Below are 27,063 nucleotides of genomic sequence, written 5' to 3'. Positions count from 1 at the left end.
GTTGAGCTCGGGCGTGGACGTCTCCAGCGCTGCTCTGGGTTCGGTGTCGGCTCCTTTTAAAGGTCACTGGTGGCTCTGTCACAGCTTCTGTCGCATTTTGATCTGCACTAAACGTGAGGGTCGTAGGAAGGACTCAAAGACACCCAGGAAACCTAGAAATGGTGAGTGTGCTGCTCCTAGGTGGGGAGACGGGGAAGACGGGCTGGTAGGAACCTGCCATGGCGGAGCCCGGCTTCCCCGGGGTAAAGTCCGGAGTCCGCCCCGGGGCGCCGCTCCAACTTCGGTCCGCTCCGGCTCTCGGCGAGGGTGCTGGGCCGGCAGCCGGGACCCGGGCGTCCAGGCCCGTCACTGCGCGGCGACGTAGACTTAGGAGCCTCTCTGGGCAGCTCTGCGTCCGCGGCCCCGCGTCTCCCCGGGTGGCGCGCTGACCACGGGAGGGCGATCAGGAGACAGTCGTGACTCGGGCTCCGGGGCTCGCGCGTGGGAGCATCTGAGGTCCGTGGGGTCCCCAGTCCCTTCTGTCTCCCCAGAGGGGGGGACCCTCTTTCTCCTGAGTTTTCCAAATGTTCGGGAAGCAGGGTCTGAAGTCCATAAACCTATTCCCACCCCGTTCTTCCTAGGGGTGGCAGTAAGTCCCTGAATTTTCAGTTCCTGCAGCCATTCCCTAAACCAACTTCCTCTCTCCGATTCGCAGCATTATTATCAACTATTTGTTCAATGGGGTGCATTTCAAACAGACCCAACATTCCAGTTGCTTATCTTTCTCCCTCAGAGCTTTGCAAATGCCCTTTTTAAAAGATTTCTATTTCTTCCCTAGCCAGCGTGGCTCAGTTGTTTGGGTGGTCTTCCACAAAGCCAAAGACCGCCAGTTGGATTCCCGGTCAGGGCACAAGCCTGGGTTGCGAGTTCAGTCCCCTGCAGGGGAGAGATGGAGAGGCAACCGATAGGTGTTTCTTACATTAATGTCTCTATCCCTCTCCTTCTCCCTCCCTTTCCCTCTCTCTAAAAATAAATAAATGAAAAAAATTTAAAGATATATTTGTAGATATTTTGCATGGGAGGATACTAGACAAGAACCACCTGGAAGACATTTGTGTGAAATCCTGGTTCCTATCCCTGGGCACAGACATCCTACGGGAAGTCCTTTGAGTGGAGGTTCCTCTTTGGAAACTTTCCTGTGTGTTCTCTCCTCTCAGCACTGCCCCTCCCTGCGTCTGTCACTTGAAAACATTTATTAACTTATTTAAGTAAAATGTATTTAATCAACAGAGCTTGAAACAATATAAAATAGTTCCAAACAGGTATGAAAGACGTGAATTAAGGAAAAATAAAATATTCCAGTATTACATTTCATTTTTATGTAATTCTTTTTTCACTCTCCCTGAGCATGTGTAGTAAGTTTCACAGGAAATATAATTAACTGAAATCTTTAAAATATGTATATAAAGAAAGAGATATTTAAGTTGTTCTAGTTGAAGTACTAAAGACCTTTACAATTTTCTTCCTTCCTCTCTGCATAAATACTTGGTTTAAGTGATTTTGGTGGATTTTAAATGATTGTCCAAAGCAAATCCAGTGTAAAGCAGGGGTGTATGGTCAAGGTTCTTTGAGCCTGTGAGGTGCTCACCTAGAAAACAAACAAACAAACAAAATGTCTTTCAAAGTGAGTGGCAAAGGGCATTTGTGTGAGATCAGTAAGAATAACTACTTGTGAAGCAGTGATTCAGACACAAGCCCAAATCTTATCTCCTAAGCTCCACTTAGGAGATAAAGGCAAGCTGTATTTATGAGAAAAGGAAAGGGAGTAGTTACATCAGTAGAAGGAAGGTACGTCTATTGGTCAACATGGCATAACATAGTGTTTTAAACTTTGAGTAAGGTAGTCATCAGTCCTTGCAAACAGGTCTTTGGGACACATGTTGCTTTAAGTCCAGCCCAAAGGTTATTTTGCCTTGTTTTGACACACCAAGGTTTGAGGCATAAGACATGCAAGGCAGTTCCTCTGGGGTGGCAGCTCCATTTTGATATGGTTCCACTTATTTATATTTTTTTTACAAAAGGAAAGTGCTTGAAGGAGCAGTGGTTCCACCTGGGGAGCATCCCCTGCTGGTGTCCCACCTGCTCACACCTGCCGTGGAAGGAGCCTGTACACTGAGAAGCTGCAGCCCTGGGGAGCTGGGGCGTATGTGCACATGGGGGAGGGGGATGATGTCCTTTTGTTGATTGTAATTGTGGTTTCCTTAGGCCTAGACATTTTTAGATCTTATGTTTGAGTTTTGCATCTACAGTATAGGTACAATCAGAGTGTGATTTGTGCACAGTGAGAAATTCTGTAAAGATCAGAGCTTCTATCTCGTGGACAAAGGGTTTATGAATTGAGGAGTTTAAGAAAAAAATTTACCTTTTATTTATTTTTAGAGACTGTGAGGGAGAAAGAGAGGGAGAGGAATATCAATTGTGGTTGCCTCTCACGAGCCCCCCAACTGGGGACCTGGCCCACAACCCAGGTATGTACCCTGACTGGGAGTCAAACCAGTGACCCTTTGGTTCGCAGACCAGCACTCAACCCACTGAGCCACACTAACCAGGGCAAAGAAAAAAAATTTTAAATGAACTGGGGAGTCCATTTGGGTCAGGATCTTAAACTGAATCAGGCTGAGTTTTTTTGTTTTTGTTTTTGTTTTTTTACTCAGATGAATTTTTATTTTTATTTTTAAAATATATTTTATTGATTGTGCCACTATAGTTGCCCCATTTCTCCCCTTCATTCCCCTCCACCCTGCACACCCCCTCCCCACTATATTCCCCTCCTTTAGTTCATTTCCATGTGTATTAAGTTCTTTAGTTCTACATTTCCCACACTACTCTTGCCCTCACCCCCCCCATCTATTTTCTCCCCACTGTCTATGCTACTTATTTTCTGTAACTTCTCCCCCTCTCTCCTCCTCTCACTACCCTGTTGCTAACCCTCCATCTGATCTCCATTTCTGTGGCTCTGCTCCTGATCTAGCTGTCCACTTAGTTTGCTTTTGTTTTAGGTGTGGTTGTTAGTAACTGTGAGTTTGCTGTCCTTTCACTGTTCATATTTCATATCTTCTTTTTCTTAGATAAGTCCCTTTAACATTTCATATAATAAGGGCTTGGTGATGATGAACTCCTGGAGTTTGACCTTATCTGAGAAGCACTGTATCTGCCCTTCCATTCTAAATGAAAGCTTTGCTGTAGAGCAATCTTGGTTGTAGGTTCTTGCCTTTCATGACTTGGAATACCTCTTTCCAGCCCCTTCTTGCCTGTAAGGTCTCTTTTAAAGAAATCAGCTGACAGTCTGATGGGAACTGTTTTGTAGGTGACTGTCTCCTTATCTCTTGCTGCGTCTAGAATTCTCTCTTTCATTTTCATCTTGGGTAATGTAATTATGATGTGCCTTGGTGTGTTCCTCCTTGGGTCCAACTTCTTTGGGATCTCTGAGCCTCCTGGATTTCCTGGAAGTCTATTTCCTTTACCAGATTGGGGAAGTTCTCCTGTATTATTTGTTCAGATAACTTTTTCACTTGTTGCTCTTCCTCTTCCCCTTCTGATGTTGGAGCATTTAAAGATGTCCTGGAGGTTCCTAAGCCTCTCCTAATTTTTTAAAAATACTTGTTTCCTCATTCTTTTCTTTTTGGTTGTTTCTTTCTTCCTTCTGATCCACTCCATTGATTTGAGGCCCAGTTTTCTTTCCATCACTATTGTAACCCTGTGCATTTTCCTTCATTTCACTTAGTGTAGCCTTCATTTTTTCATCTAATTTGCAACGAAAATCAACCAGTTCTGTGAGCATCCTGATCACCAGTGCTTTGAACTGTGCATCTGATAGGTTGGCTATCTCTTGGTCGCTTAAAAGTATTGGCTCTGCCAACAATATATCAAAAAGATCATACACCAAGATCAAGTGGGATTCATCCCAGGTATGCAAGGATGGTTCAATATTCGCAAATCAGTATATGTAATACATCACATAAACAAAAGCAAAGACAAAAACCACATGATCATATCAATAGATGCGGAAAAAGCTTTCTATAAAGTACAACATCTATTTATGATAAAAAACACTCAGCAAAGTGAGAATACAGGGAGCATTTCTCAATATAATAAAGGCCATATATGAGAGACCTACAGCCAATATCATACTCAACGGGAAAAAACTAAAAGCTTTTCCACTACAATCAGGAACAAGACAAGGATGTCCACTTTCACCACTTCTATTCAATATAGTATTGGAAGTTTTAGCCACAGCGATCAGGCAGGAAAAGCAAATAAAAGGCATCCAAATAGGAAAGGAGGAAGCAAAACTGTCACTGTTTGTAGATGACATGATAGTGTACATGGAAAATCCTATAGACTCTACCCAAAAACTGCTTGAACTAATTAATGAATTTGGCAAAACAGCTGGTTACAAAGTCAATATCCAGAAATCAAAGGCATTTTTGTATACCAACAATGAATCAGCAGAAGCAGAAATCAAGGAAAAAATCCTATTCGATACAGCAAAAAGAAAAATAAAATATCTGGGAATAAACCTAACTAAGGAGGTAAAAGACTGTATGCAGAAAACTACACAGCCATGAAGAAAGAATTCAAGGAAGACACAAACAAATGGAAACATATACCTTGTTCATGGATTGGAAGAATTAACATCATCAAAATGTCCATACTACCCAAAGCAATATACAGATTCAATGCAATACCTATTAAAGTACCAATGGCATATTTCACAGACATAGAACAAACACTTCAAAAATTTATATGGAACCATAAACGACCCCAAATAGCAGCTGCACTTTTGAGAAAGAAGAACAAAGTAGGAGGGATCACAATACCTGATATCAAACTGTATTACAAAGCCACTGTAATCAAAACAGCCTGGTACTGCCATAAAAACAGGCACATAGACCAATGGAACAGAACAGAGAGCCCAGAAATCAACCCAACTCTCTACAGTCTATTAATATTTGACAAAGGGGGCAGTAACATAAAATGGAGTAAAGATAGCCTCTTCAACAAATGGTGCTGGGAGAACTGGACAGCTATGTGCAAAAAAATGAAACTTGAGCACCAACTTACACCATATACCAAAATAAATTCTAGGTGGATAAAAGACTTAAATATAAGCTGTGACACCATTAAAGTCCTAGAGGAGAACATTGGCAAGAAAATTTCAGATATTTCACACAGCAACTTTTTTACTGATATGTCCCCTAGAGCAAGGGATATAAAGGAAAGAATAAACAAATGGGATCTCATCAAAATAAAAAGCTTCTGCGTGGCCAAAGAAAACAGTATTAAATTAGCAAGACAACCAACTGTATGGAAAAAATATTTGCCAATGATACCTCAGACAAAGGTTTAATCTCCAAAATATATAAAGAACTTACACATTCTTTATATAAGAACTCCACTCTAAGAAGACTCCACTCTAAGAAGACACCCAACCCACTCTAAGAAGACACCCAACCCAATTAAAAAATGAGAAAAGGACTTGAACAGACACTTCTCCAAGGAGGACACACAGAACATCCAGAGACACATGAAGAGATGCTCAATATTGTTAGCTATGAGAGAGATGCAAATTAAAACCACAATGAGATACCACTTTACACAGGTCAGGATAGCTATCATAAATAAAGCAACAAACAACAAATGTTGGAGAGGTTGTGGGGAAAAGGGGTCCTTAGTTCACTGTTGGTGGGATTGCAGACTGGTACAAACATTATGGAAAACAGTATGGAATTTTCTCAGAAAATAAAAGTCGACCTGCCTTTTGACCCAGCAATTCCACTGCTAGGATTATATCCTAAGAATCCTAAAACATCAATATCAAAGAACCTATGCACCACAATGTTCATAGCAGCACAATTTACAATAGCCAAGAGCTGGAAGCAACCTAGGTGCCGGTCAGTAAATGAATGGATCAAAAAATTGTGGTACATATACACAATGGAATTCTATGCAGCAGAGAGAAAGAAGGAGCTCCTACCCTTTGCAACAACATGGATGGAACTGGAAAGCATTATGCTGAGTGAAATAGGCCAGGTGTTGAAAGACAAATACCATATGATCTCACCTTTAACAGGAAGCTAAGCAACAAAACAAACGAGCAAGCAGAAAAAAAAAACAAAAACAAAGACACTGAAATAGAGAACAAGGGGACAGCGACCAGAGGGGAGAGGGAAGGGAAGTTAAGGGGAAAAAGGGGGAGGGATTTGGAGGAACAAAGGAAGGACACAGGGACGGGAACTAAGGGGGGTGGAAGTGGGAGGGAGGTGGGGAGCAAGGGGCAGGGGCTGCTGGGATGGGAGAAATAAACAAAAAAACTGTACTTGAAAAATAACTAAATAAAATTTAAAAAATAAATAAATAAAAGAAAAAAAATATTGGCTCTGGGGCTTTGATTTGTTCTTCTGATTGAGACATGATTTTTTTGTCTGGTAGCACCTGTTACATAGTGAGGGGCGGGGCCTTAGGTGTTCACCAGGGTGGGGCAACCCAGTTGCTGGGTTGTGATGCTGTATATGGGGGCAGAGTCAGAGAGGAAACAATGGCGCTTTCTCTGCTCTCTCAGATTTCAGTTCCTTCCACCGCTTCTCACAAGCAAATTGGGCCCCTCTGGTGCTGGTTCCCAGGTGGGCAGCTTTGTATACATTCTAAGACCCTGTGGGTCTCTCCAACGAACTCTCCTATGAGGCTGGGAGTCTTTCCCCGCACCTCAACACCCCCCCCCCAAGTGTTTTCAATCAGTGTTTTTAGACTTTATCTCCTGGTGCTGGGGCCCTGGGTTGCACTGTCTGTCTGCTGCTCATTTTTTCCTGGTTTATCTGCACTTGAATGTGTGACCACAGTCAGCCAACCACCTTGTGCGCCTCACTGGGTCTGCTCATTTCCTCCCCGTGCCCGAGGTCTGCTAGCCCCGAGCCACCTGCACACCTGGGTGTGCCAACCACTGCTTTTTCCTGCCATGACCTTTTTCCACTGGCCGCCAACTCTGCCCCTCTTACTGGTCTGGATGAATGGTTCATTATCAGACTTCTGTACAGTTAATTTTCTGTCTCTTCTGGTTGTGTTTTTGTTTCTAAATCTTTGTTGTCTTTAAATTTGGTTGTGTGAGGAGGCGTAGTGTTTCCACCTACACCTCCATCTTGGCTGGAAGTTCCTGAATTTTTATTTAATACTCTTTCAACCAGTATTGTCAACAGGCAGTCAAATATCTTTATTCAGTTTCACTTCCATGATACTTCTGAGAGTCGGGGAGCATTTCCATTCCCCACAAATCCACCCAGATGGAAGCTAATGTCCTATTGACTAGGCAGCTCTTCCACCAGCCTGTCTGCTGCTGCTCTCTCTGTGCCTCTCTGTGCTCCAGCAAAGACCCAGACTCCCCTCTCCGTTCCCCCGAGCACACCTAACACCAGAGGTTTGGCTTAAGGAATTTTACCACAGCCTTCCTGATAGCACCTCTAGCACCTAGAGAACTTTGACATGAAAAAGGCTATACTATTCCTAAGGTAAATGAACTCCTATTTTATGGAAATGGGGGAAAAAACTATTGAATATTTATTTTCAATAATATGATGAAACACATCAGGGGTTATGTAAATAGATGAAATTCCTGGTCCATTTCAGAGCTTATTTGCAAACCTGTAATGCATTGTAATGTCTTACTCATTCCTAGCCCTGGCTTGTATAGCTCAGTAGATTGAGTGCTGGCCTGTGAACTGGAGAGTCACCACTTCAATTCCCAGTTGGGGCACATGCCTGGGTTGTGGGCCAGGTCTCCAGCAGGAGGTACTGGAGAGGCAACCACACACCGATGTATCTGTCCCTCTCTTTTTCCTTCCCTTCCCCTCTGTCTAAAAATAAATGAAATCCTTTAAAAAATATCTTACTCATTCCTGAAAATATTCTTACTGTGAAATATAGTAGAGAGAAAAGTGTCATGATGCTTTTTGTCCTTTTAGTTAGAAAGAGATTTATATACCTTATGGCCTGCCTTTTTATTAATTTTATTTTTTTATACAAATGGGATTTTTTATGTTACTATTAAATATCTGAATTTTTAAAAATCATCACCCAAGGACATTTTTATCATTGCTTTTAGAGGGAGAAGAAGGGTAGGGAAAGAGAGGGAAAAATAGTGAAACATCAATTGGTTGTCTCCTGTATGCACCCCAACCAATAGACAAACCCACAACCTAGGCATGTGTCCTGACCAGGAATTGAACTGGCAACCTTTAGGTTTACAGGGCAACACTCCAAACACCTGAGCCACACTTGCCAGAGCAAATGCCTGAATTTTAAACAGATTCTTGGACTGGGAACTTAAATCCATCAGCTCATTCATCTTTGGTCTGCATTTTTATATCATTTAGTAGGGTTCAATGATGGAGTGCTTTCTTATGTAGAAAAGGTAAGTTAATGATACATGGCCTGTTTAAATTATCAGTCACTTATTGTAATGAGTCTGTCTTCATTTTTCTTTGTCTAGTGTTTGACAGACTTCAGTTTTTTAAAAGCCATTTTAGGTTTACAGAAAACTTGATCAGAGGGCACAAAGAGTTCCCACATAACCCCTGTGTATCCACACTGTTTGCTCTATTTTTTTTTAAATCTTATATGACTGTGGTACATATGTTACTACTGCTAAGCCAATACTGATGCAGTAAATTTTACAGTTTATGTGAGCTTGACTCTGTTACGGGATCTATGGGGTTTGGGCAAATGTATAACCACGTGTATCCATTATTTTTATGTCATATACTGTAGTTTTACTTTGCAGAAATCTTTGCTTCACCTACTCATTCATTTCTCACTCCAGCCATTAAATCCTTCAAACCCAGAGACTTCGTTTATTGATTCCTAGTTTTGTCTTTTCCAGACCGTATTGTACCCACAGTGGTACAGTGCATAGCCTTGCCACATTCGCTTCTGTCACTGAGCAATGCACTTTTAAGGTTTCTTCATGTATTTTCCTTCCTTAATACCTCATTTTTTAAATCACTGAATAGTATTTCATTGAATGGATTTGCCACTGATTGTCTGTTTGCCTCATGAAGGACATCATGCTTACTCTAACTCATGCCAATTGTGAGTAAAGCACCTATACATATTCATGTACAGGTTTTTGGGTGAACATAAGGTTTCAGTTCCTTTAAGTCTATTCCAAGGAGTGTAACTGCTGGATGTTATTATTTGTAGTAAGAGCATCTTCTCTTTTGAGTGGAAGTTCCCATCTCCAATGTAGATATGCCCACTTTCATTCCCACCAGCAGCAAAGGAGGATTACCTGCACCTTCAATCCCATCAATTGAAGAATTGATGGTATTTCTAAGTAGTTGTATTTTGAGTTTCAGCCATCTAATAAATGTGTAGCAATACCTCATTGTTCTTTTATTTGCATCAAGATTTCCTCATATGTAGGAGTTTATTACTTTTGCATTTTACATGTAGATCTCTGATGTATTTTGAGTTAATTATTGTGAAAGGTGTAAGGCTTGTTTCCACATTTGTTCTCTGTGTGTGTTTGTATGGCGATATCCATTATTTCCAGCATTATTTGTTTAAAATACTTTCTTTTTCCACTGAATCATCTTTCCTCCTTTGTCAAAGATCACTTGAGTATAGTTGTGAAGTCCATAGGAAAGCAATTGGCTTGTGTATCCTTGACCCTTGGTGTGCTCTCTCATTATTCCAGGAGTTATCTCTTCTTGTGAGTTTTTCCACTTTCTTCCTGATACTGATTTCTAGATTACTTTCATTGTGGCCTAAGAGCATATTTTGTATAATTTTTGTTCTTCAAATTTTAAGGTATGTTTTATGTCCCAGGATGTGTTCTGTCTTGGTGAGTGTGTATTCTGCTGTTGTGTGAAGTATTCCACAGATTATGACTAAATCCAGTTGTTTCATAGTGCTGCCCAGTTCCACTCTGTCCTTCCTGATGTTCTCCATGCTGGAATTTATAATTCATGATGAGGTGGTGTTAAAGTCTCCAGCCACAATAGTAGATGAAGACAGTATTTCTCCTTGTGTTTACCAGCTCTTGCCTTTTGTGTTTTGCACCTATGTTGTCATGTACATACATATAAAGAATTACTGTGCCTTCTTAGTGAAGGGACCCCTTCATCATTCTGAGATACCCCTCTTTATCTCTCAGTTATCTTTGGTTTGAAATCTTCATTATCTTTCATTTATATACCTATGCCAGCTTCCCTTTGATTACTGTTGGTGCGGTATATTTTCCTTCACTTTTTTACTTTTTATCTATCTACAGCTTTATAGTTAAAGTGGATTTCCTTTTCATGAGGAGACCACTTTCTCCTCAGAGTGTTTATAGAGAAGACTTTCGAACCCTCTTCAGAAATTCTAAGGTTCTTAGGGAAAGCCATGTAGTATTTACATATTCTTTGGGGTATAATTCTTAAAGATCTAGTACATATTAACTATGAGATTTAGAGTTTACTTCCTTGAACCTCGGTTTTCCAATTTGTAAAATGGGAATGGTAATAATAGTATCTATCCTAGAAAATGGGTATGAGGATTACCTAATGATGGAAAGTGCTTATTACAACTGGCACATTGGAAAGGCTCAATAAACAAATGCCCATGTTGACAAACATGTAGAGTTGATGCTCGCTAGGGAGGGTGGAGTGGGCTTCTTGTACTGCCAGTGCCCTCCTAGATGGAAGCAGGAGCCAAGGAAAAGGGCCCTGGGTTGTTCCCCTATTGGCTGTGAACTTCAGGTCTCCATTGACTCCACTGGACTTGAACCAGAACAAAAAGGATCAACAAGGTCAGACAGGAATGCTTCTTCTAGAGGTGGAGGAGCCCTTGAAGGTCTTTCAACACAGGTAGAAAGACTGGGACCCAGAAAGAAAAACAGTAGGGTCAAGGTAAGTTAAAGTGAACTTACCTTGGACCAAAGCAGAAGGTGTCCAGGAGTGATGGCGACAGCATCCCTTCAGAAACAGGACAAATACTTCCTCCTGCTCTCAGGTCTAACCTTTGAGCCTCACTCATGTAGCTGGCAGAGCATGGAGGAGGCCATCTGTGATGTCACAGAGTAGAGGGACCAGGGAATGTTGGGGGCAGGGGAGCATGACTGGGCTGCAAAGCCACGGAGAAGGAAGTCTGTTGACCCCCTCTCCGATGGCCCTTCCCTCTGTCCATGATGCTATGCTCTCCATCATGGGGACACTGGAATAGGGTGTTCTTTGGTGCTTCTTCTAAAAACATCCTGAGGAGGGCTGGGCTAGAAGGAGCAAGTACAGCACTAGACACAGAAGACCTAGGTCCAAATTCTGTCTCCTACATCACCTGTAGGGTAACCTTGGGCAAATGGACTCTGCAGCTGGGTTTCTTTAAAATGGGAAGAATTACACACTTACATGTCCTTTGTAGATCTTTACGGTTAAGTCAGATTAGGTAAACATTCACCATGGTAACAATAACAAAAAAATTATTGTTAATGCGTGAAAAAATAAAGTGGCATTGTTCCCAATCTATCTTTAAGAAAAAATATAGTGGATTTCTTGTAGACAGTATATAATGTGATTTTTAAAAATCTGATATTAACTATTGTATCTTTCAATTGTGTTGAGATCATTGATGATTAAAGTGATTATTGTTACAGATGGATTAGTATTTACCAAACCTTTTACTATTTTCTATTTGGTGCCCCAGTCCTTTGTTTCTGTTTGTCTTCCATCTTTTTTCTGCCTTCTTTGGCTTTAATTAAGCATTTTACCTAATTTTTAATTTCTTCCATAACATATCAGTCACACATTATAAAACTTTTTTATTTTTTGCCTTTGAGTTTTGAGTACACTTTTACAACTAACCCTCATGCTCTGTCCTGTCTCACTGTACCACTTTGCTGGTTGTGCAAGCACCTCAAACTGCACCGTTCCCACTTACCCCGTCACTGTTCCTTGTCACGTTGCTGTCATTGATTTCAATTACCCATAAGCATTTTTACTAATATTACTATTACATTATTATTACTATTACTAATATTATTTTAAACAAAGTGTCATATATTACATGATAAGAAATAAAAGATATTTTATCCTTATTCATTTTTTAATCCTCCATGTTTATCATGAATTTTTTAACATTTCATAGTAGATGTACTAGTGACAAATTTTCTAGAGTGACTTGTTGGTAAACACTTCCTCATGAAATTGGACAATGAAAATTTTGGGTTTTTTGGAGAAAAGCACTATTGCATCCTTTATGTGATCTACAGTTGTGAGCTGGACTTCCTTGAACTTCCTTGCAACCTGCAGCTCTTAACTTGTTTTGCAAGGTCAGCAAGGCCCAGGTACCCAGGTATACTTTGATGGTAAAGAGCTCTCCCAGCCTGTTATCTCACTGTGTGTTCTCAATTTTGGCTGGAAGCAGCCCTGAGCACATGAATACAGGGATTTTGTAGTCTTGTCATGCCTTCTTCCTTGTGTCTGAGTTGTAAATTTTAAGTAATTTTTCAACCTCATTAAATTGGACAGAGAGAGAAAGAAAGAACTCAGTCCGTGATAAATAAAACACAAGTTAAAAGTGATCAGTCTCCACAAGCATATTTGGGGTATATTAACTGATTACTGGTAAAGGCTTGGAGAATTTTAGGATGACACTGTCAGCTAGCTTTGTTCAAAGTTTGATTCCTTTGAGTCTTGTGGACTTACCTGTTTGGTGATGGGGTGAAAAGAAAAGCACCCAATTCTTCACTATATTTTATTCATTAAAACTTGATACTAATTTTACCCTCTGCCTCCTGGAGGGCTGTAAATGGTGGGTAATAAGGAAGAAAATGAATTTTTTTTCATTTTCTTGGAATTGATGGTCTTAAAAGATACATTTTTTTTAAAGATTTTCTTTATTTTTAGAGAGAGGAAAAGGGATGGAGAGAGAGAGGAAGAGAAACACAATGTGGGAGAGATGCATCAATCAGTTTCCTCTCACACACCCCTAACTGGGGACCTGGTCTGCATCCCAGGTATGTGCCCTGCCTGGGAATTGAACTGGAGATCTTTCAGTTCACAGGCCAGTACTCAATCCACTGAACCACACCAGCCAGAGCTATGTTTTTTTATCTGTATAATATTTCAGTTCTTTTCCTGCATGCTCAGAACCATGACATTGAAGATACATAAGGTGTAAAGTGATTCCAGTAAAATGTGTCATTTCCATGTGTTAGTGATGGTATTAAATTTAGGAGAAACTGTGAACAGAGAATAAGCTTTTGATGATCATACCATAGATGAGATGTTTGGAGACTAGAGGATCATACATAACCTTCCTGCAAGTGGAGTTTAGGCATCCCAATTCTGTCAGTCTCACACAACCTCCTCTTCACATATTTGGGATGTTTCAGGACTCAGTATCCTTTGAGGATGTGGCTGTGAACTTCAGTCTGGAGGAGTGGGCCTTACTGAATCCTTCACAGAAGAAGCTCTACAGAGATGTGATGATGGAAACCTTTAGGAACCTGGCCTCCATAGGTAAGGATGAGGACATTCCTTCGATTGTCAATAGAAAACAAGTGTTTCTTGTTCATCAACATCGTTCCATGTTGTGGAATGTGGGAAGGGCCAACACTGGTAAATAAACTGGGCGTGGTAACAGCTCATTGTAGATCTAGAAGCTAATATTTTTTTTTCGTAATTCTAATGCTTTGGAATAATTTTTCTGCTTCTGAATTTTAGGGGGAAAATGGAGAGATCCTGACATTGAAGATCAATACAAAAAGCAGGGGAGAAAACTAAGGTGAGCTGCACAATAGAAACAGTGTCTCATGTGAGAATTCTCATTTGCTATGAAACTTTTATAAAAAAACAAACAAAATTAATAAACCCTGCTTAACGTGTCTTTGTTAGAAAATTTTTACTAAATATGCTTTTGTTTTACTAAAAATGCTTTCTATAACATATATGTTACAGTTTAAAAATGTTTAAAATGTAACATAAATGTTCAGTGTTTGCAAAATTGTTCACTTGGAAACTGTATTAATAAACCCCATATATGAATATCACGGTTTGATAATAGCATGGGTGAAGTCTTTCTGGAAAGCATTCAGTACATTTAATTTCAAACAATTTAGACACGGCAGAATACTTATACTTTTCCTACAAATCATAGTAAATATGAAGAATATAAAATCATTAATAAGGAATCACTAATAATGTGCTTCTTGTTTTTTATAGAAGTCATATGATAGAGAAACTCTGTGAAAGTAAAGAGGATAGTCAATGTGAAGGAAACTTCAACCTTATTTCAAATTTCAATCTGAAGAAGAAACTTACTGGAGCAAAACCATATGAGCTCAGTTCATGTGGAAAAGTCTTTGTGTATCATTCATCTCTTGATAGACTCATTAGATGTCACTCTGGACAATGTGAATATCTGAAATATGGAAAGAAGCCATATAAATGCAAGGTGTGTGGGAGAGCATTTAGTTATCTGCAGTGCTTCGAACAACATGAAATAAATCACAATAGAGAGAGAACCTATAAATGTAAGGAATGTGGAAAAGTCTTCATGTGCCTCAAAACCCTTCAAAAACACATGGTAACACACACTACAGATTCTCCTTATAAATGTAAGGAATGTAGAAGAGTCTTCAGTTGTTCAAGTTCACTTCGATTACATGAAAGAACGCACACTGGAGAACAACCCTATGAGTGTAAACAGTGTGGGAAAGCCTTCACTACTTCTAGTTCTCTTCGAATGCATGAAGTAACGCACAGTGTACAGAAACCCTATGAATGTAAGGAATGTAGAAAAGCCTTCAGATATTATCAAAGTTTTCAAACACATGAAAGGACTCACACTGGAGAGAAACCCTATGAATGTAAAAAATGTAGTAAAGCATTTAGTTGTCTCAATTATCTTCGAAAACATGAAAGAACTCACACTGTAGAAAAACCCTATGAATGTAAAATATGTCATAAAGCATTCAGGTATCCCAGTTATCTTCAAGTACATGAAAGAACTCACACTGAAGAGAAACCCTATGAATGTAAAATATGTAGTAAAGCATTCACCTGTCTCAGTTACCTTCGAAAACATAAAAGAACTCATACTGGAGAGAAACCATATGGATGTAAGGACTGTGGAAAAGCCTTCAGATGTTATCAAAGTCTTCAAACACATGAAAGAAGTCACACTGGAGAGAAACCCTATCAATGTAAAATATGTATTAAAGCATTTAGGTGTCTCAGTGATCTTCGAAGACATGAAAGAACTCACACTGCAGAGAAACCCTATGAATGTAAAATATGTAGTAAAGCATTTAGATGCCCTAGTTATCTTCAAATTCATGAAAGAAATCACACAGGAGAGAAACCCTATGAATGTAAAACATGTAGTAAAACATTCAGGTATCCTAGTTATCTTCAAATACATGAAAGAACTCATACTACAGAGAAACCCTATGAATGTAAAATATGTAGTAAAACATTTAGATGTCCCAGTTATCTTCGAACACATGAAAGAACTCACACTGGAGAGAAACCTTATGTGTGTAAAATATGTAGTAAAGCATTCAGGTATCTCAGTTACCTTCTAATCCATGAAAGAACTCACACTGGAGAGAAACCCTATGAATGTAAGGAGTGTGGAAAAGCCTTCAGTTACCACACAAACTTCCGAAGACACCTAACAGTGCACACTGTAGAGAAACCATATACAAGTATAGAATGTGGGAGGGGCTTCAGTCTTTCCCATTCCTTTCAAACACACAAAAGGGATCACTGGATAAAACCTCTTGAATGTAAACAGCATGGAAAAGACTTGAACTGGCTCTCACCCTTACATGTGAAATCTCCCATGGAAGAGAAATAAACATGTAAGTAAAATGAGAAAGCTTAGTAGAAATTAATCCAGCAAACTTTCAACATGAAAAAGTTCTTTTTGAAGTTGTAAATATATTGTGTTTACTAAACCTCTTAAAGTGCATTACTGGACCTTGGATTTCTACTAATTACCTTCAGAAATGAATATTCAGGTGAGATAATTCTGAGAGTTGTCTTTAAACAATAGTACATAAAATTAATAGTGTTTTTCTTACAATGTTTAATATGTTTCTCCATTTTGAGACCTGTTAGATCCATAGGTATTTAAAATGTGTTTCTTATATGAATTTAGATAATTCTTTTAATAATGTTTCATTGGCCCTGGCTGGTGTGGCTTAATGGATTGAGTGCAGCCTGCAAACCAAACAACCGCAGTTCAGTTCCCAGTCAGGGCACATGCCTGAGTTGCAGGCCAGTTCCCAGTGGGGGATGCATGAGAGGCAACCATACATTGATGTTTCTCTCCCTCTCTCCTTCCCTTCCCCTCTAAATAAAAATCTTTAAAAAATAATAATAATGTTTCATTGTTCTGTATTAAGGGGTCATTTAAAAAAGAAGTTTGGTAGTTTGATTTTCTTAGTGGCCTTGTACCAACTTGCACCAACCCTTTATATTTCTAGCTTATTTTATATATGTATAGATAGATGAGGGAAGACCCCAAAAAACCCGCAATCATCTTCTGGAGGGTGGGCCCCTTGTAATACAGGCTTCCCCCACTAGTGAATGTTCTAGGAACCTGTATCAGTGCACCAGCTAGCAGTGTGATAGGAAGTTGCATTAAGCTTCAGTGAATGTTTGTGAAGACTCATTAGGTTCATTTGCCCATTTCATGATGGGTGATTTACAAGTGCATTTGCCCACACCATGCTGAGTGTTCAGCAGTTTTTGACCAAATATGGCATGACGCCCATGGCCCATCCTCCTTATTCACCCAATCTCACCCCTGGTGACTTTTTGTTTGTTTGTTTCTATGGATGAAGAAAGTCCTCAAAGGGAAAAGTATGTGGATGTGGAAGAGGTGAAAAAAAACTGCAGAAGCACTAAAAGGCATCAAAATCAATGAATTCAAAAACTGTTTTGAGCAGTGGAAAAAACATCTTGAAAGGTGTATTGCGTCAAATGCAGAGGACTTTGAAGGTGACTGGAGTTTAAACATCAAAATAAGCCCTGGCTGGCATAGCTCAGTGGATTGAGCTCGGGCCTGCAAACCACATGATCGAGGTTCGATTCCCAGTCAGGGCACATGCCTGGGTTGCAGGCCAGTTCCCAGCAGGGGACACATGAGAGGCAACCACACATTGATGTTTCTCTCCTTCTCTCCTTCCCTTCCTCTCTAAAGATAAATAAATAAAATCTTTTAAAAAAAAACATCAAAATAAATACACAATTTTTTATAAGTAAATTCCAGGTTTTTCGGGTTCCCCTTTGTATCCTACCTTTCCCTCTGACAAAGCTCCTTTTTGAGGGTGATGGGTATAGAGGGTTTTTTTCTCCATGTTTATACTGATAAATATTTAGAATAAATTTTAAATATGGCAATTTTATGAAATTCTCATGTGAATGAATATTCTTTTTACATTTTTCCTTTGCTTTTTGTTTTTCCTTCTGACTGTTGTTTGGTGAATTGACTTTGGCGTACGAAGAGAAACCTGTAATAGGGCAACAAAATCTAAGGTTGGAAGTATGAGTAATGTTATCTTAACATTGGTTTCCAGAATCCATCTCCTTTATGGTTTTATGTTAGAATTCATTAATAGCCTCACTTGCATTAAATTTGGAAGGCAAAACAAAAAGGGCATTAATCAGATTTTGGAGCTACCATTTGGACAGATAGATACATAGGCACTTCAAGGACTCCATCTTCCAGACCATTTTTTTTTGATTCTTTGATTGTCAACCAAGACTAGCATCAAAACCTTCACCAACTGTCCCATATCCATTTTCTGAGAGGTGTAGCTTTCCACTGATATCTTCACAACATCCACATCAAAGATCCCTCCGTATGGATTTTTCTGTAAGCCCTCATGTCCACCAGAAAACTGAGTCAGACTTCATGCTCTTGTCTGTAAGATCTAATCTGTATAGGAAACACCTTACGCTGTGAACACTGCTGTCGAGTGCGCTTTCCTGACTCCATGATGTTTACAGTGTTGCCGCCTCTGCTGCGTGTGCAGTGGCTGCCTCGCCCCGGTGCTTCCGAGTGAGATCCAGCATCTCCCTCCTGTCGGGAGGCTGTGCGTGTTTCCTGTTACTTGTAGCTGCATGCAGTCCCTTGGTATGTTTTCAGTTATGTCTGACTGTATGTCACTAAAAGTATGTACATTTTTTGTTAAATGAACAAAAAATGGGTTTTCATTAAAAGAACTTCTGTGGGTTTTTCATAAAAAGACTAACTTTTCTCAGCCATGTGCTAGTAAATATTTTGGTTTTCATTTCCTGAAAGGATATGTTAAAATGTCTGATTATAATTAGGGATTTCCGAGTAAACTTCGTAATTTTCTGCATTTAAAATTATACATTACACATAGTTGGTTTTATCATTTGTTTTCAAATTCAGGTAAATTTTCCTCAGGCATATTTTGTTTTATTTTTTTATAGTTACAGTTTTTATTGTGACACTAATTTTCACTCACTCTTAATACCAAAACCTTAAGTCATGGTTTTTAGTGCTCCAGTGCCAGTGACCCGCAGGTGGAGCAGAACCGTGCCTGTAGTCAAAGAGGGGCGCAATGAATTCTAATGATAACAAGAGCCACACAGTGGCTTGACTGTGGGGTGTGGCATAAAAGGCTGCTCAGGCCTTTCACAGCATCTGGCCTGTGATAGATGGCTTGATGGCTCTTCAAGGCACCAGGACAGTTTTGTATATCGAATGCTGTGAGGAGATAAAGTCATGTTAGTGGTAATCCTAAACCTTATCACCAAGAAGGCAAAACATGGTAGTGGAGCTAAACTTAATTTGTAAGAAGCCCTAGTCAGTCATATGAGTAAGAAGAGAGAAATGTTGGTTATTTTTATGATTTAAAATTGTCACTTTTGCTCTGACTGGTGTGGCTCAGTGCTCTGGGCGTCATCCCACAGAGTGAAAGGTTGCCCATTGTCCCAGTCAGCACATGACTGGGTTGTGGGCACGGTCTCTGGTTGGGGGTGTGCGGGAGGCAGCAGATCAATGTTCTCTCCCACATCGATGTTTCTCTCCATTTCCTTCTACCTCCCTTACCTTCTCTCCAAAAATAAAATCTTTTTAAAAATGGGCATTTTTACTATTTTTGACAGGGTTACAAATTACATTTATTTTTGTCCTGGTCCATCATGGTCACTGACTACCTTTGAAGAAGGAAATATGTGACATTTCTTTCTTCAACAGGGTAAGACTTGGCCTTACAGAGACTGCAGGCCAGCTCCCAGTCCTCCAGAACAGCTGTGCCTTTAGTACTTACCAGCTAAACACTGATACGTTTCCTACCATATATTACACTACTTACCATAAGCACTTCAGTTAAAGTATTCACTTCTTAGTGTATTACATAATGTTTTTAATTTACTTTTATGACTCAACTGAGGCCTCTAAGTGCAGGTAAGTTGTGAGAGAACACAAACCTGGCAAGAGAGAAAGACAGGACCACTGGTCTAATCAGGCCTCTCTTGCTCAGAGGCCGTGCCCATGCTGTTAGTACCGCCATCCCTCACTGTCACGGTGCCCATGCTGTTAGTACCGCCATCCCTCACTGTCACGGTGCCCATGCTGTTAGTACCGCCATCCCTCACTGTCACGGTGCCCATGCTGTTAGTACCGCCATCCCTCACTGTCACGCACTTTAGAGCCGTCGTGCCCAATTCAGCACAAACAGTCGTCACCCTTAGGATTTGGACATAGTGACATAAGACATACATGTTCTTGCAGTCCTGATGCTTATTGGTTTTGGGGAAAAATAGTTAACAAATGGTAAAGCTTTAGTTTATCCGATGGGAATGTGGGCTTTGAAGAAAGTAAAAATGATGTGACATAATAGGGAGGGCAGGGTGTAAATATTTCCTTTCTATGAGGGTCAGAGCCTCTGAGTGAGGATGTCATTACTGGTGACATGTATTTGCACGTGTAATATATCTTAACCACTTTTTCGGGAAGCGCTTGGACACGGAAGTAAACAGAGGGTGGAACACAGACTTTCTGATTTCCTTAACAATCATGATTTCCCATAAAGATGAAGATGTAGCCACGGCCTGTCTTCATTTCTGTCATCACAGATTTTGTGTATATAACATGTGGTCGTGAGCTTGAACCTTGCTATCTGGAACTTGATTTTGGCCACAGATATTTGTGGTATTTTTCTGTGTTTGACGATGTAATTTAAGAGAGTTTTCGTTTATCTTTAAAAATTGAAATGTTACAGCATTTGCATTTTTCATGTTGCTTCTGTACACACTGACACCTTGTACACCCCATTAGTGCATGGAGTCCTCCCAGCTAGACAGTCATGTTCACCTGTGTGTTCTGGCACATCCCTAGTTTATGCGTAGGTTGGCATCTGCGCAGGTCTGCTGTGATTCCCCAGTGGATATGCCATAAAGAGATGGGGATGTGTAAAGGCAGCAATCCAAGGAACTACTGGGGTGTCTTTCACAGACAGGTGCCTCTCATTTTGAGTAATATAACTGAGTATAACAGGAGAGATGGGGGGAATTTTAAGATTTTATCTACTTTTAGAGAGAGGGGAAGGGAGGGAGAGAGAGGGAGAGAAACATCGAGGTGGAAGAGAATCATCAGTCTTTTTCGTCTTGCGTGTGTGCCAACCAGAGACCAGCCTGCAACCCAGACATGTGCCCTGACCAGGAACCCAACCAGCAACCTTTCGTTTTGTGGGTCGATGCCCAACTAACTAAGCCACCCAGGCCCAGGCAAAATGGGAAATTTTTAATTTCTTTTAATTAAATTTTAATTTTTTAATGCTTTTTTTTCTTGCAGGAGTATCTGGAAGACCTTTATTTCAGTGATCCACACAGCCCCACAGCCCATTTTGCTATTTACAGGATTCATTTTTGTGTACTCAGACCAGCAATTTCTATAAGGCTGGAAAATACAGTTAACAGCTTCAAGTTCTACTAAACAACAAGGGAAATATTTTTCATATTTTTAGAGTTAAATAACATCATGTGGAGGGGTTTTGTTCAGATCAGCACCACAAGGGTGCTATCCTGAGCTGAAGGCATACTTTCCATCACTTGATGGCGACATCACCATACATTAGTGAAAGTATACATACACATACACACACACACACGAGTAACACTGGCTTTCATATCCTGGGAGAATGTGAAGCCCTCTCAAACCCTGATTTTTTTTTTAAAGATTTTATTTCTTTCCAGACAGATGGGAAGGGAGGGAGAAAGAGAGGGAGAGAATCATCAGTGTGTGGTTGCTTCTCATGCACCCCCCACTGGGGACCTCCCTGCAACCCAGGCATGTGCCCTGACTGGGAATCGAACCAGTGACTCCCTAGTTCACAGGCTGGTGCTCAATCCACTGAGCCACACCAGCCAGGGTGAACCTTGATTTTGTGTGTTCACTTCTTTCCACAGCCGTGGGATCCTTCTGAGAAAAATTAAAGGTCTGTGAGGAAGATTTAGTCCCTGCTGGGTCTTCCTTGCAGCCCTGTCTTAAATGAGAAAAACACCCTCTAGGGTTACACTGCCCTCATCTCAGGAACATAACCAGGAGTGAAGTGACAGGGCTCCCAGAACCTGTCCCAGAGTTTAAACCAGGCTCCTTGGACAGATCTCTTGAGTGTACTGTGGTCCTGAAGCATAAAGGCGCATCCCATATGGTCTCTGCCTGGGGACACGTCCTTAGTCACAGGCACCAGCATCATTTCCTTCCATCGCCCCCACAGACCATCTCTGGCTCTTTGTTTTCAACTCAAGCCTACTTGTGACTGCTCACTTGGAAACATCAGAAATCCATGCATATCCCACTCTAGAAAATTTCTCTGAGCTGGGGAATTAATGGAGAGAATGACAGAGGCAGTTGGCAGAACCTGTGTCATAGGCCCATTCTACTACCTGCAGTGTCCGCAGCGATTGCCTGTTTATGAGATCTGCTTGCTTACTTTCACATGATACTTTAAAACTTACTGATGTTGAATGGGCAAACCAGACACTGAAGAACTGTCCAAGGACCAGTGACTCCCTTATCATCTCCCTACTCTCCTTAATAGAGAGGTGTCAGCTTACTATGATGCACCCAAGGGTCTCTAAACCACCCGTGGCAAATGAAACTACCCAAGGCATTCTGGCACCAAAAACCATTTTACTCAGCTGGTGCTGCCCACAGTTAGAAAAGTGCTGCTGGCATCTGGCGGGTCTTTGTGAGTGGAGCCCTGATTTCAGGGCCTGAGGTGATGACTCTCCACAGCCAACTTTCCCTCCTGTGCTGGGTCCTGAATGCTGGGTCCTCAGGCTTGCTAACCAGAGGCTCCTCATTGAAAATGTAATGATACTTGCAGGACAGAGCAAACACTGGCCCCTCTGGGATATCCAACTTATAGGAGGAATTGTGTTCCCATCACAATGATGATATCTGTTACAGAGGAGCCATGTCTTTAGATACAGGGGCCACTTTGTCCCTTGGAATCACATGAGTAACCGCAGAGTTCATGTACTTTAGAGAGAGGGTGCTGCCACCATGTCTGATGGAGCCCTCTGCAGAGATGCTGTGTTCCGTCCCTCATCCGGCCATCCCTGATCCAAGATTGGACCCAAGCATCAGATCCATTAGTCAAACTGCACAATTAGTCAATTGTGCTACCAGTAGAGAATTCCCTGGTCAAGAATCAAACCCATCTGAACATTTTACAAGTTTGTTTGGTTTTTTTTCTTCTTGCTCTTGCAGTGACCTATCTGTATGGCTCCACGTACAGCAACAACTCATTATCCAAGGTCTCCCCCTATGGCATAGAAAACTTTGAGAATAACTTACAGTACCCAAGTACAAATCAAGGCCACCCCAACTTTCCACATTTCCAATCAACTTTCCTTGATTTCCAAATCAAGGCCACCCCAACCTTAAACTGCAGAGTCTCATTTCATTGCTCAAGGTAATAAGTTGATTCAAATTGCTTACTACATATTTGTTCTGCTGGTATTAACTTAGGAGCCCACATGATTTGTAACAGGCCGGTAACCTAAACATTCCACAAACTTCAAGAGACTTCCCTCTCCTGCCATGAACTTTGTAAATACTTTGTTTAAGACATTAGATTTAATTCCCAATCTTTGGGACCAATTATATTTATCTGATTATCGGGCTTACTGGCCCCTAATAAGCAGAAGCCTTTCTACACTAGACATTTCTGTCAGAATGGTCTCTCCCACGGTCTGTGGTTTATTGCAGTAGCACAGCCGAGCCACCACCCTTACCTCTTCACTTCTGGGCCTGCCATGTAACATCACCTGGACAGCCCGTGCACCCTGCATGTCAGTGTTGCATTTTGGGCGTCCTCCTTTGAACCCCTCGGGGCCGTCCAACACAAATGTGCTTGCTGTTTTCCTACGATGCACTCATTCAGTCAGTGGCCTGTCAGTCACTGGGGCTGACCTGGGCACATCAGTAATGCCAATCAAGAAATGTGTAGAGCACTCAAAATACATGAAGCAATCACTTAATGCTTCAGCTGATATACTTGAAGGACAACTCTTTGCAGACATGGTATGACCAGTTGGCTTAGAACTACTTATCAGCTAGAGAGAGTTCTGTCCCCCTAAAGGGTTACTTGATGCATGTGGATAAAATGCACTGGCAAGGCTTCGCCCATAACACAACAAATGAGACAACATGTTAAAATAAACAATAACATTACTAAAATATTTGAACAGATTTTGGAACCATAATGACACTTTCCTGGATCTCTCCAACACCTGGGATGACTAGATTAGAATACCTTTTTGAAGATTTGTCTTATTAATTATAATATACTGCTTGCGCTTTCCACATTATTTTTTACTTGAGATTCAAGTTTTAACTAATGTCAATGAGATTTGGCATCACTCATTCAGGAATGAAAAAAAACCCTCAGGAATGAATGTTAATAAAGACACTGCCCTCATTTTAAATACTTGACTCCTAACAGGCTTCAGATACCAGCTCACCCTGCCTGGCCCACATGGGTAAACGAGTTATGAAGGTTGACACCTGCCCCTTTTCCTTTTGTGTCAGCAGGTAGGAGGATCAACCTTCAAACCTGCAACCTCTATCGCTACACACATTAAAAAGCCAACCCATTCTTTTCTGCACAAGCCACCAGGAGCAACTTACCCTTGCTTATTCTCCTTAGAAAGTACCTTTGATTTATAAACATTTTTCCTTTAACTTGATGCACATGGTTACATCAGTCCTCACATCAGATTCTACTTAGGGTAGGGTGTTAATTCTGCCCACAAAAAAAAACCTATGATAAAACAAAAGGTAACCTATCAAAATATGTCTTGCTTGACAAATACATGTTCAGAGTAGGGAATTGTCATAAGATGAGATAAGATCCAAATGCAGAGATCCCAGAATCATAACCAAACCCAGGCTCAGCTGTCTGCTGCAATGAAAGCCAAACTCGTGAGACAGGTACCGATGGAAAAGGAAGGAGGTTTATTCAGGTGCTGGTGACCCAAAAAGATGGAGGGTCTCTCATCCCAAAGACCATCTTAACAGTTCTCGCCAAACCAGCAAATTTTATAGGGCTAAAAGCGGGGGAGTAAAGACTGTCGTCGGGCAGGACATGTAGGACCTGCAGAACGTGTAGGATGTCTTTCTTAGGCCTTGACATGGATCTTCACTGCCAGCATCCTTAGTTGGCCATCTGGTTTTTGTCAGCTGAATTCCTGTGACTGTGCGGTCCACATTAGCTGGGACCTTGAGGTCAGGCTGCCTCCTACACTATTATGGTTTTGCTGGAAAGAGCACTTCTGCGTATCATCATCTTAGTCTGCAGCCTATGTGCACCAAAAGTTGGCTGGAAGCAGCCCTGAGAAATGCATGAGGTCAGCACTACTGTGGTCTAAGTTGTCATGCTTTTATCCTCGTGCCTGAGCTCTAAATTCCCAGTGGTTTTCTAGACCGTAATCAGACACAGAGAGAAAGGAATAATTGAGACTGTGACAAATTTCAAAGTAAAAAGCAGAGCTTCCCCACAAAAATATTTTTATTCCGTCAGCTGCCTCTGATTAGAAGCATACCTCAGAGATGTTACAGGTTTGGTTCCAGACCATCGGATAAAGTGAATGTCTCCATGAAGAAAGTGACAAGAATTTTCTGGTTTCCTGGTGTATAAACAAGTTCTGTTTACACTGCTGCAGCCTGTTAAGTGTGAAATACCATTTTGTCTAAAAGATTAGTGTGTATGTATTATTTGAGCCTTCAGTGAGTCACAAACTTACTGCTGGTGGAGACCCTTGTATCTGTACTGATGAAAATGCATTATCTGCCAAGCACAATAAAGTGAAGCTCAGTAAAATGAGGTATATCTCTACTTCTAATGGCCTGGAGGACTCCAGGGCAATATGGCCAGCTAAGCTTCGTTCCAAGTTGGCTTTCCACAGGCCTCATGCGCTGTTTGTATTTGGGGATGGGAATAGAAGAAAAGACTTCTAATTTTTCACTGTTTTAAGTCACAGAAACCTCACATAGATGTTACTGCCTGTTTAATGAAGTGATAAAAATGGTGGGTAATAAGGAGATGAAAGAATTTTTCCCAAAGCAATTGATGTTTTTTAAATAAATAATCTTTGTTTTATTTGTATAGCATTTCTGATATTTTCTTTTTTTTCAATTACGGTTTATATTCAATATTATATAGCACTGGTTTCAGGTGTACAGCATAGCAGTTACACAATCATGTGGCTTCCCAAGTGCTCTCTCTATTCGTCCAGTACCTGCCTGGCAACATACTTAGTTATCACAACATTAGTGACTACACTGCCTGTGTTATACTTTACATCCTCATGACTGTTTTGTAACTACCAATTTGTACTTCTTAATCCCCTCACCTTTTTCACTCAGCCCCCCAGGCCCCCATCTGCCAACCATCAGTCTGTTTTCTGCATCTACGGTTTTGTTTCTATTTTGTTTGTGTGTTTTGTTCTTTAGATTCCATGTGTAAGTGAAATATATGGTATTTCTCTTTCTCTACCTGACTTGTTTCACTTAGCATAGTACCCTCTAGGTCCATCCATGCTGTCCCAAATGGTAAGACTTCATTCTTTTTGTTTATGGCCGAGTAATAATATCCTATCATATATACAAACCACAACTTTTTAATACACTTGTCTGTGGTCTGTCATTTTCCAGTATTTTCTGAACCTTACAATTAGAAAAATAGGATATAATGTTATCACAGTAAAAATGTGTTGATAATTCCCATGTGTTTATGATGTTGTTACATTAGTAAAGAGTGTAAAAAGAAAGTAAATTTCTGATTATTATAGAATAAATGCTTAGAAAGAGGGGAATCATATATAACCTTCCTATAAGTCGAGTCTAGATGTCCCATGCTATCAGTCTTACAAATCACATATTTGGGGTTTTTTGGACTTGGTGGCCTTTGAGGATGTGGCTGTGAGCTTCACCCTGAAGGAGTGAGCTATCCTAGATCCTCCACAGAAGAAACTCTATAGAGATGTGATGTGGAAACTTTCAGGAACCTGGCCTCCATAGGTAAGGATGACAACTAATCTCCTTGTTAATTAGAGGACAGTGTTTCTTACCCATCAGAGTTGTTCTAACATGTGTAATGTAGGAAGGGAGGACATTGGTAAACAAACTGGGCATAGTCACAGTTCATCATAGAACTAGAAATTAATGATATTTCTAGAATTTCTAAAATTTTGGAATCATTGTTCTGGGTCTACATTTTAGGTAAATAATGGGAAAATCATAACATTGGAGATCAGCTCAAAAACAAGTGAAAAAAATAACGTGAGTCCCACTCACAATAGAAAGATTGTCTCACATGAGAAACCTGGTACACAACAAAGTTTTAAAAAGAAGCAACCAAAACAATACACGCTCCAAATTTACTACTTTTGAGAAAATTTTCATCGAATTACTTTCCTATAAGACATATATATTGAGCCTTGGTTGGTGTGTCTCAGTGGATTGAGTGCCAGCCTGTGAACCAAAGGGTCACCGGTTTGA

The 27,063-nt window shown here is 40.6% G+C and overlaps 1 protein-coding gene across 4 annotated transcripts; it reads left to right on the top strand.

Annotated features, from left to right (window-relative positions):
• Positions 1-25,620, top strand: LOC119038861 (zinc finger protein 791-like). Of its 4 annotated transcripts, none has more exons than XM_037131405.2 (5): positions 1-161; positions 13,403-13,529; positions 13,734-13,794; positions 14,232-15,874; positions 20,848-25,620. In XM_037131405.2, the coding sequence occupies exons 1-4, from the start codon at positions 159-161 to the stop codon at positions 15,868-15,870; spliced, it is 1,830 nt and encodes a 609-aa protein (XP_036987300.2). In that variant the 5' UTR covers positions 1-158; the 3' UTR covers positions 15,871-15,874; positions 20,848-25,620. The 4 variants fall into 4 exon arrangements, with proteins under 4 accessions (XP_036987300.2, XP_036987301.2, XP_053514471.1 ...); XM_037131406.2 differs by lacking the exon at positions 20,848-25,620 and adding an exon at positions 12,915-13,024 and having other exon boundaries at positions 14,232-17,382; XM_053658496.1 differs by lacking the exon at positions 20,848-25,620 and adding an exon at positions 16,862-17,381.
• Positions 25,621-27,063: the final 1,443 nt, after the last annotated feature.

The sequence above is a fragment of the Artibeus jamaicensis genome, unplaced genomic scaffold (assembly GCF_021234435.1).
Source record: "Artibeus jamaicensis isolate MK-2021 breed Jamaican fruit bat unplaced genomic scaffold, CSHL_Jam_final scaffold_537, whole genome shotgun sequence".
In the NCBI taxonomy this organism is placed as follows: Eukaryota; Metazoa; Chordata; class Mammalia; order Chiroptera; family Phyllostomidae; genus Artibeus; species Artibeus jamaicensis.
This window is presented reverse-complemented; position numbering and strand designations above follow the sequence as displayed.

Coding starts and splice junctions, on each gene's coding strand:
- LOC119038861 (XM_037131405.2), top strand. Junction 13,530..13,733: donor TAGGAACCTGGCCTCCATAG/GTAAGGATGAGG, acceptor TCTGAATTTTAG/GGGGAAAATGGAGAGATCCT. Junction 13,795..14,231: donor AAGCAGGGGAGAAAACTAAG/GTGAGCTGCACA, acceptor TGTTTTTTATAG/AAGTCATATGATAGAGAAAC.